Source organism: Scomber japonicus, chromosome 14 (genome assembly GCF_027409825.1).
Source record: "Scomber japonicus isolate fScoJap1 chromosome 14, fScoJap1.pri, whole genome shotgun sequence".
Classification (NCBI taxonomy): Eukaryota; Metazoa; Chordata; class Actinopteri; order Scombriformes; family Scombridae; genus Scomber; species Scomber japonicus.
In genome coordinates, this window is record NC_070591.1 from 32812767 (window position 1) to 32826152 (window position 13386).

Genomic DNA, 13386 nt, shown 5'->3' on the forward strand with positions numbered 1-13386 from the left:
TAGAATAAATTGTCAGTTAAACTGCATGAGCCTAGGCGATTGGGGTAGATACCATTTTGATGGAAGGCCGGGCAACACATGATAATAACGTCACACAAATAAATGATCTGTTTTTGGTGTCTTTGTGTCACCTGCGCGTTTCCCACCCTTGCTTGAGCAAAAGGTCATCTGCCCAGAGTATTTAAGGCAGCCCAGAGTTAGGCCACCATCATCTTGCCTGGTCTCAAGGTAAGTACACAACATTGCGCATATTATATTCATATATACATTCATATTCATGTTTCATTTCTTTGTAACCAACCTTTATTTCTCACACGATTGTATGTTCAACAGATGTCACCGATGCAGAGTTTGGGTCTGCTGTGTTTGTTCATTGGTGTATCATATGGTGAGTTATCTTTAGGTCTCATTGAAATGTCAATATGTTGACTTTAGGTGGTTATTCTTGTAATTAAATGCCGAGTTGCATTTTAAACCCCTAACATCCAGTTAGTTTCCTCTTATGTGGCTTTAAGGTTGTTGTTATTTCATAGTGACAGTATCATAGATGTTTTGTATCAGTTTATTCATTCTTTATTATAATTTACTATATATTCTTTAAACTTAGTGAACTCAAGAGTCTATATTTTTTATGGCATTTTTCCATTAAATGATGTCTTGTGTATTATTATTATACATTTCAGCCTGACATATTTGGTGTTGGTGGAAAAGGTGTGATCCCCACTAGAATTCAAAACAATGTTTTTGTGGGTTTATAATGATGGATCCATCTGTAGGCTGGTGTTGATTAGATTTTATGTACATATTTCTGAAAAACGAATAAATATTTTATTTAATCTTGTCAGTGGTGGAAAGGTTTTTTATCAGCCGTTAGGAAATATAACTTTCTCTATTAAGGTACTTTAAAGCACATATTTGGAAAATGATTCATATTTGCTACGCTCTTATTGCTATTGAATCCTTTAGCATGTATGTGGTAGAGTATCTCAGTCACTTTTTGTGCATGTAAGCATCATATCTATGTATTGAAACGCTGACTATGGTAGTTGGAGTATCCCTAATGAAGTATTAGTTCATCAGTACCACAAAAATGTGATGATAAAGGATATAATGATGGTCAACATGCTAAGATTAAAGTAGATTTCTTTTATAGTTGCTCTCATTTTCCATTACTGTTGGTCAGATGTAGATCCAATGTACTCATATGGTTTATCTGAGTAATGTGTTCTCTATGTACAGCGGCTGAGGTCTGTTTTGACCTGGGCTGCTTTGATGACCTGCCTCCTTGGGGGGGTACTGCCCAAAGACCTGTCACTGCCCTGCCCTGGAACCCTGAGGAGATAGGTACCCGCTTCCTCCTCTTCACCCAGAAAAACCGCTACTACCAGGTCAGGAAGAGGCTCTGTTTTTATTTTTATTTGAGCTTATAATATGAATAAAAATATGTAGGCCTTTTGTGCGTTTCCCTTTTTTAAAAAAGAGACAAGTAAATGTTATTAAGCAGGAGTCCATTCATAATAAGCTGTCTGTTGAAACCCTCAGGAGATCAAGACTGACAAAGCCATCCATGCATCAAACTACAATGGGATGAGAAAGACTCGGTTCATCATTCCTGGCTATCTGGAGAAAGATGATGAGGACTGGCCTCAGGAGATGTGTAAGGTAAGAGACACATCATTTGATGAACTATATGTAGATGAGATGAACCTGCAATGACAGCTTGGAACCAGACTGGATTACCAACTGGAAACTGCTCCAGGTCTCCACACAAAGTTCACTGCATGTCAATTGATTTGAGATACATTTCTGTGAGTGGTTTAATTTGATAACTTAATTTCATTTAATAGCAACCAGCTCTGTTTTAGATGTTTAAAAGAGATACATTCTCAGAGGCTATTTGATTCTTGGTAACCTCTGGCACTTTACAATGTGTTGTTTATGGATTGTCATTTATATTTTTGTTAGTTCATTATTAGTTTGAGTCTTGAATGTTGTCTTGCCTGTTGAGGTCACCAAGATGAATTCCTATCAATGTTTGTTTTGATGGCAATAAAATGAATTCAACTTCAGTATAAGATCAGCCTACTCTGTTACAGTATCACAGTTTACTCTTTGCATGTATAGAATAAACTGAGTCACTGAAAATAACTCTATTTAGTTCTGGCCTTTCATGATTAAACTGAAAAAAGTGGCTGTATACTGTATACTTTATAGGAGAATCAATGATCTCTGGCTACAGTTGATACCATCATGTTGCTGTTGCCTCAAGTATAACAACAGAAAGCAAATTATTCTCTTAAATCCCAAAGAATTACATTTTTTCTTCTTTAGAGTATCTCTACTTGTGTCTCTCCATGCTTGTTTTCCCCTCAGGTTTTAAGATATCTGCCTCTAAGATTTTCTGCCTCCACTCTAATACAATGGAAGTGCATGGAATTCATGTTGTGATATTCAAAACAAATGCACATTTAAAATATTCCACAGTTGCTATTACATTTTTCATATTTCCTTTTTTAATGCAAATACATTGATTGTACTTCATGTTCTAGATACCACTTGAAGCACTACAAGTGTGAAAATATATTTTTGTGATCTTTTAATCCTACAATCCAGAAAACCTGTGTTGAGTAAATCTGACAGTGTTGTTGACAGTGTTGTTGCTGTGTTTAGGTGATGGTGAAGTGGGAGAATGTGAACTGCATTGCTGTGGAGTGGAAGAAAGGTGTAAAGACTCTGTACTCCCAGGCTGCCAACAATGCCAGGGTGGTGGCTGCCCAGGTGGAATCCATGATCACATTTCTCATGGTAAATGCTGCACTGCATTTCACTTCCTGTGAAACATTGGCATACTATAAGTGCCCCCCACCCCCTAAGCTGAGCCTACCCTAATGACATTATCTAGATAACCCTGATGACCCTATGACTAGAAAACACATGACTAGAAAACACATTACATAATATATAAGATGAGAGGAGAGCTGCTTAACGGCACAACGTTTTTGTCAACAAACAGTATGTGAATTTTTTCCATTTGACTGCTTACAAACAGCTGCGTGTCAGTGTAATCACATGATTACACAACCTAAAATTACACAACAGTCATGGTCCCAGCAGCACAGCTGAAGAGCACGGACACACACAACTGGAAGCTGAGAGAATATTCTCACAGACTCAGAGTGTTTGAAGGACATGCAGTATAGTGTTGTAGATACAGTATCTGTGACTTTAACATACATTTGCATTACAGAGTAACTTCAAGCAGAAGGCTGATAAGTTCCACATTATCGGACACAGCCTCGGTGCTCACGCTGCAGGACAGGTTGGTGGCAGGATCAGCGGCCTTGCACGCATCACAGGTAAGCCCGTCTCACCCTCACTACTCACACTGTACTGTATGAACTGAAGTCAGCCTCACTGTACATGCCTGCCTGGTTTATCTGAGAATTATTATTATCCATAATTAATTAAATACATGTTGTTGTGAAATATAATTTATCATATCATATTATATATTTTTTTTATTTGATTTGATAAATTATATTATCATATAATATAACATGTACTCACTGTCAGACTATACGTATTATACTTGGTTGCTTATAGATCTCTTTAAAGTCTGCCAAGATAATGACAAGTTTAAAATATGTTAATACTGATGCTACATTGTCAATAAATGTAATTACTTCAAATACTTAAAACATCTCAGGGACACCTAAGGCATGGGCTAAAATCAACACAGTGTAACGCCTATTTTTATTTTATTTTAAAAGAGCACTCCCCTGATTTAAATGTATGCATTTTCAAACTTGTAGTCTTCTAACCAATGTTGACTCAAATGACATCACTTGAGGCTATCCTTATATCCAGTAGTAGTCCCCAGCACCTGGAAACATGCTTTAAAGTTTAATATTGGTGGAGTTAATAAAAACATATGCAATCATACTACATAGGTCCTATCTCACTACTTGTAGCAATTACTCAATGAAATCTACCAAAAATCTTCTGGTTAGAAAACGGTTTGAATTTTACACATTTTGAAATCTATCCTGTATTGATAGGGTTTTATACTTTTCTTTGTCTACTCAGGATTGGACCCAGCTGAACCCTACTTCCAGGACACTGATGCCTCTGTGCGTCTGGATGTCAGTGACGCCAACTTTGTTGATGTCATTCATACCGATGGACTTCCTTTCGACTCCAAACTTGGTACATATATCACTGTTGATCACAGTGAAATCAATTCAAGTGGAAATCAAGTGGAAAATATTCACTCAATGAATTTGTTCTACTGTCTCTAGTCAACCACTGTCTAGTCTAGTCTACAATAATTAGTTATATATTACCTGTAAGGAGTAATGGTGATAGAAAAGAAGCTGCAGTGTTGTATACAAAAATAAAAGTTTCCAGATAATTTCAGATGAATCATTTATATGCTCTGATATTAACGTTTGGTAAGACAGTAATACAATTTCAATGTGTCATTTCAATGTCATTTCAGGTCTGGGGATTTCACAGCCTATGGGTCACATTGATTTCTACCCTAATGGAGGGGAACTGATGCCCGGCTGTTCCCGTAACAGAGGCCGTCCCTCTGATCTCGATGCCTACTGGCAGGGTGAGATAAACTGAAACATACGTGTTATACAACATACTTTAAACACTAGACTAATACTAGAACATGTGGAAGCACAATGATTCTGTCATACTTCCTCATATTTCATCTGCCACCCAATCAAACTGCATTCAGTCACACTCAATCAAGTTGGCTGTCTGGCTTTTGTTCCATTATGTCTAGTGTATTATTTGTCATGTCCATGTAGTCCAGATTTGAAAATATAGTTTAAAAATGTAATTCTGCTTTCTCTAGGTATATTTGCTTTTAAAAATCTGAAGTATATATGAATATACAAATAATATTATAATGTAATTTTAGTGACATGGTTGAATCTAGCCACAGAAAAGGAAAAACAAGTAAATGTCGTATAAGCATGTTTTAAGTTGGATGCATATATCTTGTAGGGTCAAGTCCTGGTTGACCATGGTATTTTTATTTTTATTTTAAAGTGATATGAAGGAGAAAAAACTTAACACATGTATATAAGAATTAAGTTAAGGATTCCATTCACACTATACATCTCATATGTCAGGAAATGGGTCATGAATCAGTGGCAGCAAATAATCATTAAACTTCAGACAGTACACCAAAAATAAAAACCTACCAGGAGTCATACAATAATCATCATGATTTTAAAATCTTAATTTAAAAAAAGTTTTCTAATTGTTCTGAAGTTGGTCTAAGGTTGTTCCTTTGCCTGTGTTGGTTGTCTTGGAGAGTAAAATGTTACCCTAAACTAAAGAACATGACCTTTGACATATTCTGACTCAAGGTCCAGCGTTCTCAAGAATATACTTCAGCATTGGCACTCTTCCTATACATAACACAATGACTCATACATCCCATTTTCTCAGCCATGCAACTTACAATGCAAAGCCCCCCCTGTGGAATATTGGAGGTGTCCCAATGGAAAAAATTGTACAGAAACCCCAGGCGGAGTTATTCCCGCTGGACCTATCTTAGCAAATATTTTCTAAAATGGATGACGATGGCCTTCTTTTGAAATGTGCCGCTGAGTAGCAAGGCTCAAGTGGCAGCATTGGTGCCATGCCTGGGTCTGGAGGGAAGCGGGGGTGTTGGCACAGCTGAATTTGGCACTTTTGATCCTATAGATAAGAGAGGGAGAGTGGGAGCCAGGGCTGCATAGCTGGAGATCTTGGAGTGCCTGGTGTTTGCCCTGCGCTATGAAGAGAAAACAGCAGAAGCCATGACCTCTTTTTATGTCTGTCTCTCTGTCCCACATTATCAACTCTATCTAAGATTAGACATTTTACTGATTTACATCTCCTCACTGTCACCTTCATCATCTAGCTCTACACAGTACTTGAAGGCTAGAAGTCATGTTCTGTTTTCTGTACAAAATCAGGGCTGATTTTCAAATTGATACCACTAATTTTCTTTAATTGACACCTTGTCAGTCTTCTGTTAGACCTCAAAATATGTCTTCCTGCTTAACGATGCATAATGACCAGACATTGAGAAGGTCACAAGTTCCTACTTAGCAATCTGAATTTCAAGGCTCTCATCTGCATTCACATCTCTTCACTTATTCCTCCCTCCTTTAACACTACGTCCCTCACACTTCTCATTTTCCCTGTCATCACTTTATCTGATCTTTTGCCAGGTACCAAGAAGTTTGATGCCTGCAATCACGCCCGAGCTCACCACTACTACAGTGAGAGCATTGTGAAATCCCAAGGCTTTGTAGGATACCCCTGCTCTGACAAAGACACTTTTGCAGATGTGAGTCTTTGATTTAACTGACAGTGTTAAAGCTTTAGTGGCAACAATGGAAAAGTAAATAATTTTCATTTCACAAAGTTAAATGTCTTGTTTAGCACATGTTCAAAGTCTTTTTGATAAGGCAGTGAGCTGACCTGAAAGTATTCAAGCTGTAACTATGATAGGATTAGAAAGGCAACATTGTTGTTTAGAAGTCCCCTAACCATTACCACATGGTTGGTAGGTCACCATGAAGATGAAGATCTCCTAACTTAAAGAAAGTAACTTTAACAACATATTTTGCTACTTAATTTGGAGGCATTGTTGGGTAACATGCTTCTGTTAGCCGCCCATAGTAACCCACCAAGCTAGCTTGCTTGGTAAAGGCTGATTTAAGGCTGATTTATACTTCGTACTTAAACGTCGTTTATTTAACGCCGTTAAATAAAGCAAGCCGTAGGTACACCGTAGGTATGCCGTCGTTCCGACGCAGAAGTATAAATCACCCTTTATACTTCTGTGTCGGAACGACAGCGTACCTACGGTGTACCTACACAGAGCTCTCTGCGTCGACGCAGACCTCTACGCTGTAGCCTGACGTGCACCTCCAAAAAATCCTAACTACGCGTCACGGCAACGCGGACCGCAAGGGTTGTGATTGGTCCGGTCAAAGCATCAGTTCCTCCGGCAGTTGCTTTATTTATTAATAAATAACAAAAGGTATGTGTTTTCTGTTATTAGAGCACATGCTATGTGCTATGCTACTTCGAAAGGACAACGACGGCGTCGCTCCGCCAGCATAGCAACCACGTCGCCTTAACTGGCTTATGGGCCAAGATAACATAATTTATTTAATAGACTTATTTGTACCATTACATTCTGTCTCACATCTCACATTCTCACAGAGCAGGGTTGTAAAATTAGAAGGTGCATAGAAGGAACATATTTAATATTAAAGCCTATTTTTTAGACTACAATCCTTGATCTCAGTGGTTTGTAACAGATGAGTTTACATGTCAAAGCTGAACCCTACTTGGTCTCCATTAATGAATTCATTGCATCAATTCCTTTGATTTCAATCTGAAACTGAAAGCTGTTATAAATGAGTTAACTGACCTTTAGGAAGTGGTGTAGTAGAAGTCAGGATTTTAACCACTAGTGATCATATCCAACTCCTCAATGGATCTAAACATTAAGAGTGTGATGTGTATATGGGACAGTCTTCTGCTGGTTTGAGAAGTTAGCTGGATAAATAGTTCAGAGACGCTTTAATGATCTCAGGAAAAGCATGTGGTGGTAGGAGCTATAGACGAGGAATCCGGGAGCCATTGTTTATCCTCAATTTATCAAGAGACTTAAGGCTATCAGACAGAATAAGACAAGAAGGGGCCCATATCTCCACCACCACAGCATGTTTATGGGGCTACCACCTGTTGCTGTAGTATGATACTGATATGGCTGTGAACAATTTCGTTGGTTTTAGAAGTCGATTCAGCGAGATTGGGGTTTTGTTGCGGTGGAGGGGCAGATGTAAATGGGCTTCCCTCATGTCTTCGATGGGGAGGGCTTGTATCTGCAGCTGTTGGTGTTAATGACAGTTCATCCCTGCTTTTGGACACATGTCCCGATCAAAGGGGGCTCGGAGAGTGCCGAGAATGACCTCATATGACTATGTCCCAGTTGAGAAATGACAGCACCTCCTTGTCGTTCACCTCGTAAATGCTCTCGGGGGTGTTATTCCTGCAGCCATAGCTGTGAGACACAAAGTCAGACTGTTCCCACACAGTTGCTTACAGTTGCAAAATCTACACCATTCACCCCCTTCTTCAGAAGGTGGCAATCTGCCACATTTTAAATTAGTATAGGGGAAAAGTCTTTCAGGGTTGTTACTTTTCCCTGAATATTGATTGAGGACTGTTAGATTCCATCATAGGATGAGCTCACTCTTCACACCTCACTATGTCCTTGTCTTCACAGGGAAAGTGTTTCCCATGTACAGATGACAAATGTCCGATGATGGGACACTATGCTGACAGGTTCACTTTGACTGATGGCATCTCAAAGACAAAGTACTTCCTCAACACAGGCAGTTCAAACCCTTTTGGCCGTAAGTACCCTGCCTTTCCTGTCTTGGAAAAATAAAAGCGTGACAAACCATACACACTCACAGAACCTTTAACTATTGTCTTGGGGAAAATTTGTATTCATGCCTTTTGCTCAGCTGAAGGATATGATACTATAGTCTGCTATGGGCTGATAACCATTCTCTATGCTAGCAGGCTCATAACATCCTTTTGAATTGAATTTAGGCAGAGTCATTTTTGACTCTGCCTAAATTCAATTCAATTCAAAATAATCATGGACTTTGCTCAGGATAACTTTTAAACAAACACACAGCTTGAAATAGTGTTTAAATATTAATGTCAGCTGTTTAAACATTAATGTCAGCTGTTTAAACATAATCCTTTTTTTTGGTCCTGAGAAGTGTACATTTGAGAGTAATGCCAGGAAGCTTTATATTGACTACTAATATGTACTGGTTCTGGATCTCTAAGTATATCAAATTTTGGAGTTTTTGGATATTATTATTATTAGCATTGCACATTGGGATGTGTCAGGGTATTGAGTGAAAGTAATCATTATTCTTCCTATACATATGTATATATACATATACATATATATATATATATATATATATATAGTAAGTAAGCCCCCATGGGAATAAATAATTAATCAGCTAACCACCTCATGCACTGCTTAAAGCAACTTAAAATTTGTCACACTGTAAGATTAGTCGAGTAAGTTTGTAATACTGTTAAAGGTTGTAATGTTTTAATTTTGATTGCTGTTGGGTAATATGTAAAGTCCTATTAGGCAGAAGACAAGAGCTTTTGTCAATGTTGGAGTGCAAGGCTATGTTTATTTCTTGGGAGCAGTACATACGAGTGCAGATATGGTGCATATTGAATATCAGTAGGAGAAAAAAAAAGGTTTTCTTCATATTTGTCCAGCACAATCTTGGGGATTTTCAAGGTTTTCTCTACATCAACAATATAGATAGCAGGAACATGTTCTTACATTATGTGGGAGCTATGGTGAAGTAATGTGAGTGCTCTCTATTTCTTTCCATCTTTAGGTTACACCTACAGAGTAAAGGTAACTTTGGATGGTCCCAGCTGGCCTAACCCCGGTTACATATATGTCACACTTGTTGGAGACACTGAGACCACCATGGAGTACCAGGTTCATATGTAAGAACATTATGACATTATCATATGGAGCACACCAATGATTTTTAGCACATGTGACAGCACTGATAATGGAGCCAAATGTTAGCTGCAAACTATGTAGCAAGGAGCTGTGATGTGATAGCTTAAACTACTCCTTAAGCTTACATGAAATCAGTTCTATAAGGTCTATAAGGTTTGATTGTTGGTCAAAATATTTGGAAAAGATTGACCTTCATCATCTCTAACAATATACCTTCTGGAGCATCTCAGAAAGTTCATATCCAATTCCATCACTTGCATTTTGCCAGTTTTTCAAACTTGCAGTCATTGCATAAGATGCTGTATTAAAACATTACTAACTACTCCCAGTTCTGGTAATGACATTCAGACAGAAACCAAGGAGGACCTTTTTTTAAACACATTGACATATTGGATTGGCACATTTCATGAAGTGTATTGAGTGTGAGCTGTTGTGATATTTCTGCAGGGGCATACTGTCTCCTGGAAGGGTGTACGAGAAGATTATCAACGCTGAGGTTGATGTGGGTGAGGTGACGGAGGTGAAGTTTCGGTGGAATAACCACATCTTTAATCCCATCAAACCTAAGTATGGTGCAGCCAAGGTGGAGCTGCAGAGAGGAAAAGACATGAAGCTGTAAGTCTGTAAACACTCACCATCAAGTAGGGTTATAACCCAGAGTAAAAATCAAGCTTACAAACCACTAGAATTATAATTAAAGTCTCTTTAAACCGAATACTGCAGAAGAAAATAATCACATCACATTCTTAATCTTATAATCATATATCATCTCAATAATCAGCTATTGCTTCAGGTTTCTCTAATACATTAGGTAGCTAGATATGAACAGGTATGTAGTGTCTGCTGTTCTCAGTGATTATGCTTCAGTCAGAGGATCTCAAGGTTTGACCACAGATTATCCGTTTTTATTAGATAGGCTTTGCAACCTGCTAAATAGAAAGTAATGGGTTTTTTGTAACAGCATTTAGTTGGCTACATTTGTCTTGTCAAAACTTCTTATATTGAAATGCAAACAAAGATCTCCTCTACAGGCACACAAAATGTGTCCTTTCTGAAACACTGTTCAAGTTTTTATTTTATTTTTTAAAATAATATATTTAGAAAAAAAACCCATTAGAAATAAAGGACATTTTACTAAATAGTGTGGCCCTTAAATCATCATATAATGAGTAATAAAACATAAAATGCACTTTGTCTTCAGTCTAACGTAAATCATATAGCAAAAAGAGTATTTTGTCCTTGGTGAGACAGTAAACCTGCCTGTTTCTATAGCTGATGTTAATGTAAATGAATGTAATGCACACAGAGATCTTTGACTTTGGATAAATTGTTCTTCACATAAGGTTCCAGAGGTGTCAATGCAAAATGTCACAATTAAAAAGTCTGTTCCAAAGTCAAACCAACCCAATACATTGTGCAGATTGCATCTATTCTTGCACAAAAACAACTTTAATTGAACATATACAGTGTTAAATTTAGATGAATCTTTTTCTAAGGTGTCTGAGGTAAAGAGGTATTCATTGTCTCTGTTGCTCTGTGTGTCACAAATATGAGCAGTAGATAAATGATTGTTTTATGTAGAGGCTCTACGCAAATAACCACATATCACCCAACACATAAACAAGTTAACGCTTAACTTCTGTGGGCTGATATAAGTAATATTAATATTAAATGGTTTAAGCTTAAGAATGTCATCCTTTAGACACAATTTCTTCCTAAAACTACATGTCAATACACATCATCTGTGTCATATTATCATATTAATTATTTCGCAAGCTCAACATATTATTAATATTGATATTAGTCACACATTTAACAAATATGTATGATATTATCCATATTAGGGCATAAAAGTGCCAACTAAGTCTTTCTTCCTGTGCCTTTCCATGTTGACAATACACCTCCTAGTGGCAGCATGAGGAACCACAGCAGTCCTCATGATGTGATCATACTAAGAGGATGAGCACTGCATTTTTTTCAAATTTCAAAGGAAACATTTGGACATTTAGTGATTGCTCAGCTTCACATGTTTCTGCAGCACTTCTTTGTACTACAATATCACAGTGCAATCAGATTTCAAACTTTAAATCCACACTAAGGTTTATTCGTCAGTAAAGATATCAGGAAGTAAGATGATGCTCTGTTATCTAGGCACATTTGCATTCATTGAAAATTGCATTCTCTGCATCATATCACGTCTCCCTCTCTTTTTCTTTGCTTTTCCTCTCTCACAGCTCTGTTTTCTGTGGAAGAGAAAACGTGTGGGAGAATGCAATCCAGCCTGTGCTTCCATGCCAAGCTTAACCAGCCAAGACCACCATGTCACTCAGGCTCTTTTAATAAAGATTCTGCATTCAAACTCTCTCTCTCATTTGATCCTTTGTGCTGTTGTGCATGAAGTCGCTGTTTTATACAATGATCATTCAGACAATGCAGTGAGCAGACAGAGAATAGGACTAAAGCAGAATAAAACTGTGAAGTCAGTTAACAAAGAAGGAGATTATAATACAAGGAACAGGTAAGGATGTTTTGATAACCTCCTCTAAAGCCGCTTTAGGTTGGAAATGATGAAAGGACTAAACATTAAAAGCAATATTGTTTTCAGCTGCAACATTTGGCCTTGATGTAGAAAATATTACCATTTAAAGTGTAAAAAATGATAGTTACTTCTGCAATCTTCCCTTCAACATCATGATGAGCAGTCAAAAGGGACAAAAGTCAACAGCCAAGCAACAAACACCAGTAGCAGATACTCTATTGTACATACATGTTTTGAAATACTTAAAAAATACTTATAACCGATTTGATGGAATTCATCACGCATCATCACTCATACCGCCTCAATGTTAGGTGCTCTGATTTCTCTCTGCAGTTCCTGTTGGTTCAAGCTGTTACATTCAGTTCAGTATTAAACAAGCACAGTGTATACGGTTTAATAATCTACCTGCAACATAGTTATTATATCATGTTAGGCAAAAGTAACAGTACAGCAATGCAAAAATACTCCATTACATGTAAAAGTCCTGTATGGAAGTGTTAGAGATTTGTTTGTATATGTAGACTACTGAAGATTTCTTGTACTGACCCAGTTCACACAACACCTCCCATGTTACTGCAAAGCTACTTGAAGCAGAGTAGAGGTTTCTGGCACAACTTCACCCACGTCCAGGGTGCAAGGAGAAGGGTCTAAAAAGTCTAAAAAAGAGTCAAAGCTCCAGCAACACTTTAGAACAAACTCTAGAACAACCTTATTAATAGACCAACGTGTTTCAGCTTGCAGCCTTCATCACGGTCATCATAAAACACATTATAGGCAGTTGTTAAATAGGGTAGTTAAAAAGCAGAAACTAATTAGAAAGGTAAAAAAATATACAAAAAATAACTAATTATGTGCATTCAGACATGTATCAGCTAATCTGCTATCTACAATGCAACCTGTGACAATATGTATCACATAAATGTAATGTGGTGAACAAGTACAGTATATGAGTATATGGGTATAATGTCATGTGACTTCAGGCCAAATCATTATCCCAGACAAGAGGAGTATCTAATAAATGACATGGGTGACACCATATTTAGTTCATAAACCAGAAAAATGCAACCAAAGGGTGTTACTCAAGTTCATACAGAAGTGGCTAAAATCTAAAGTGTGCCTATTAGATAACTCACATGTATACATAAATATGTGTACATACACATACAGTACCAGTCAAAAGTTTGCACGCACTTTCTCATTGATGTGAATGGGAACGTGTGTCCAAATGTTTGACTGGTAC

At 37.5% G+C, this 13386-nt stretch overlaps 1 protein-coding gene across 1 annotated transcript; it reads left to right on the plus strand.

Annotated features, from left to right (window-relative positions):
- Positions 1-333: 333 nt before the first annotated feature.
- LOC128372848 (inactive pancreatic lipase-related protein 1-like) lies at positions 334-11960 on the plus strand. Its single transcript, XM_053333031.1, has 12 exons — positions 334-388; positions 1240-1388; positions 1543-1662; positions 2671-2805; positions 3248-3356; positions 4087-4206; positions 4499-4615; positions 6240-6358; positions 8315-8444; positions 9474-9588; positions 10055-10222; positions 11842-11960. Exons 1-12 carry the CDS (start codon positions 334-336, stop codon positions 11909-11911), a joined length of 1407 nt encoding a protein of 468 aa, XP_053189006.1. The 3' UTR covers positions 11912-11960.
- The last annotated feature ends 1426 nt before the right edge of the window (positions 11961-13386 follow it).

Coding starts and splice junctions, on each gene's coding strand:
- LOC128372848 (XM_053333031.1), top strand. CDS start 334: ATGTCACCGATGCAGAGTTTGGGTCTGCTGTGTTTGTTCATTGGTGTA. Junction 1,389..1,542: donor AGAAAAACCGCTACTACCAG/GTCAGGAAGAGG, acceptor TGAAACCCTCAG/GAGATCAAGACTGACAAAGC. Junction 4,616..6,239: donor TCTCGATGCCTACTGGCAGG/GTGAGATAAACT, acceptor ATCTTTTGCCAG/GTACCAAGAAGTTTGATGCC.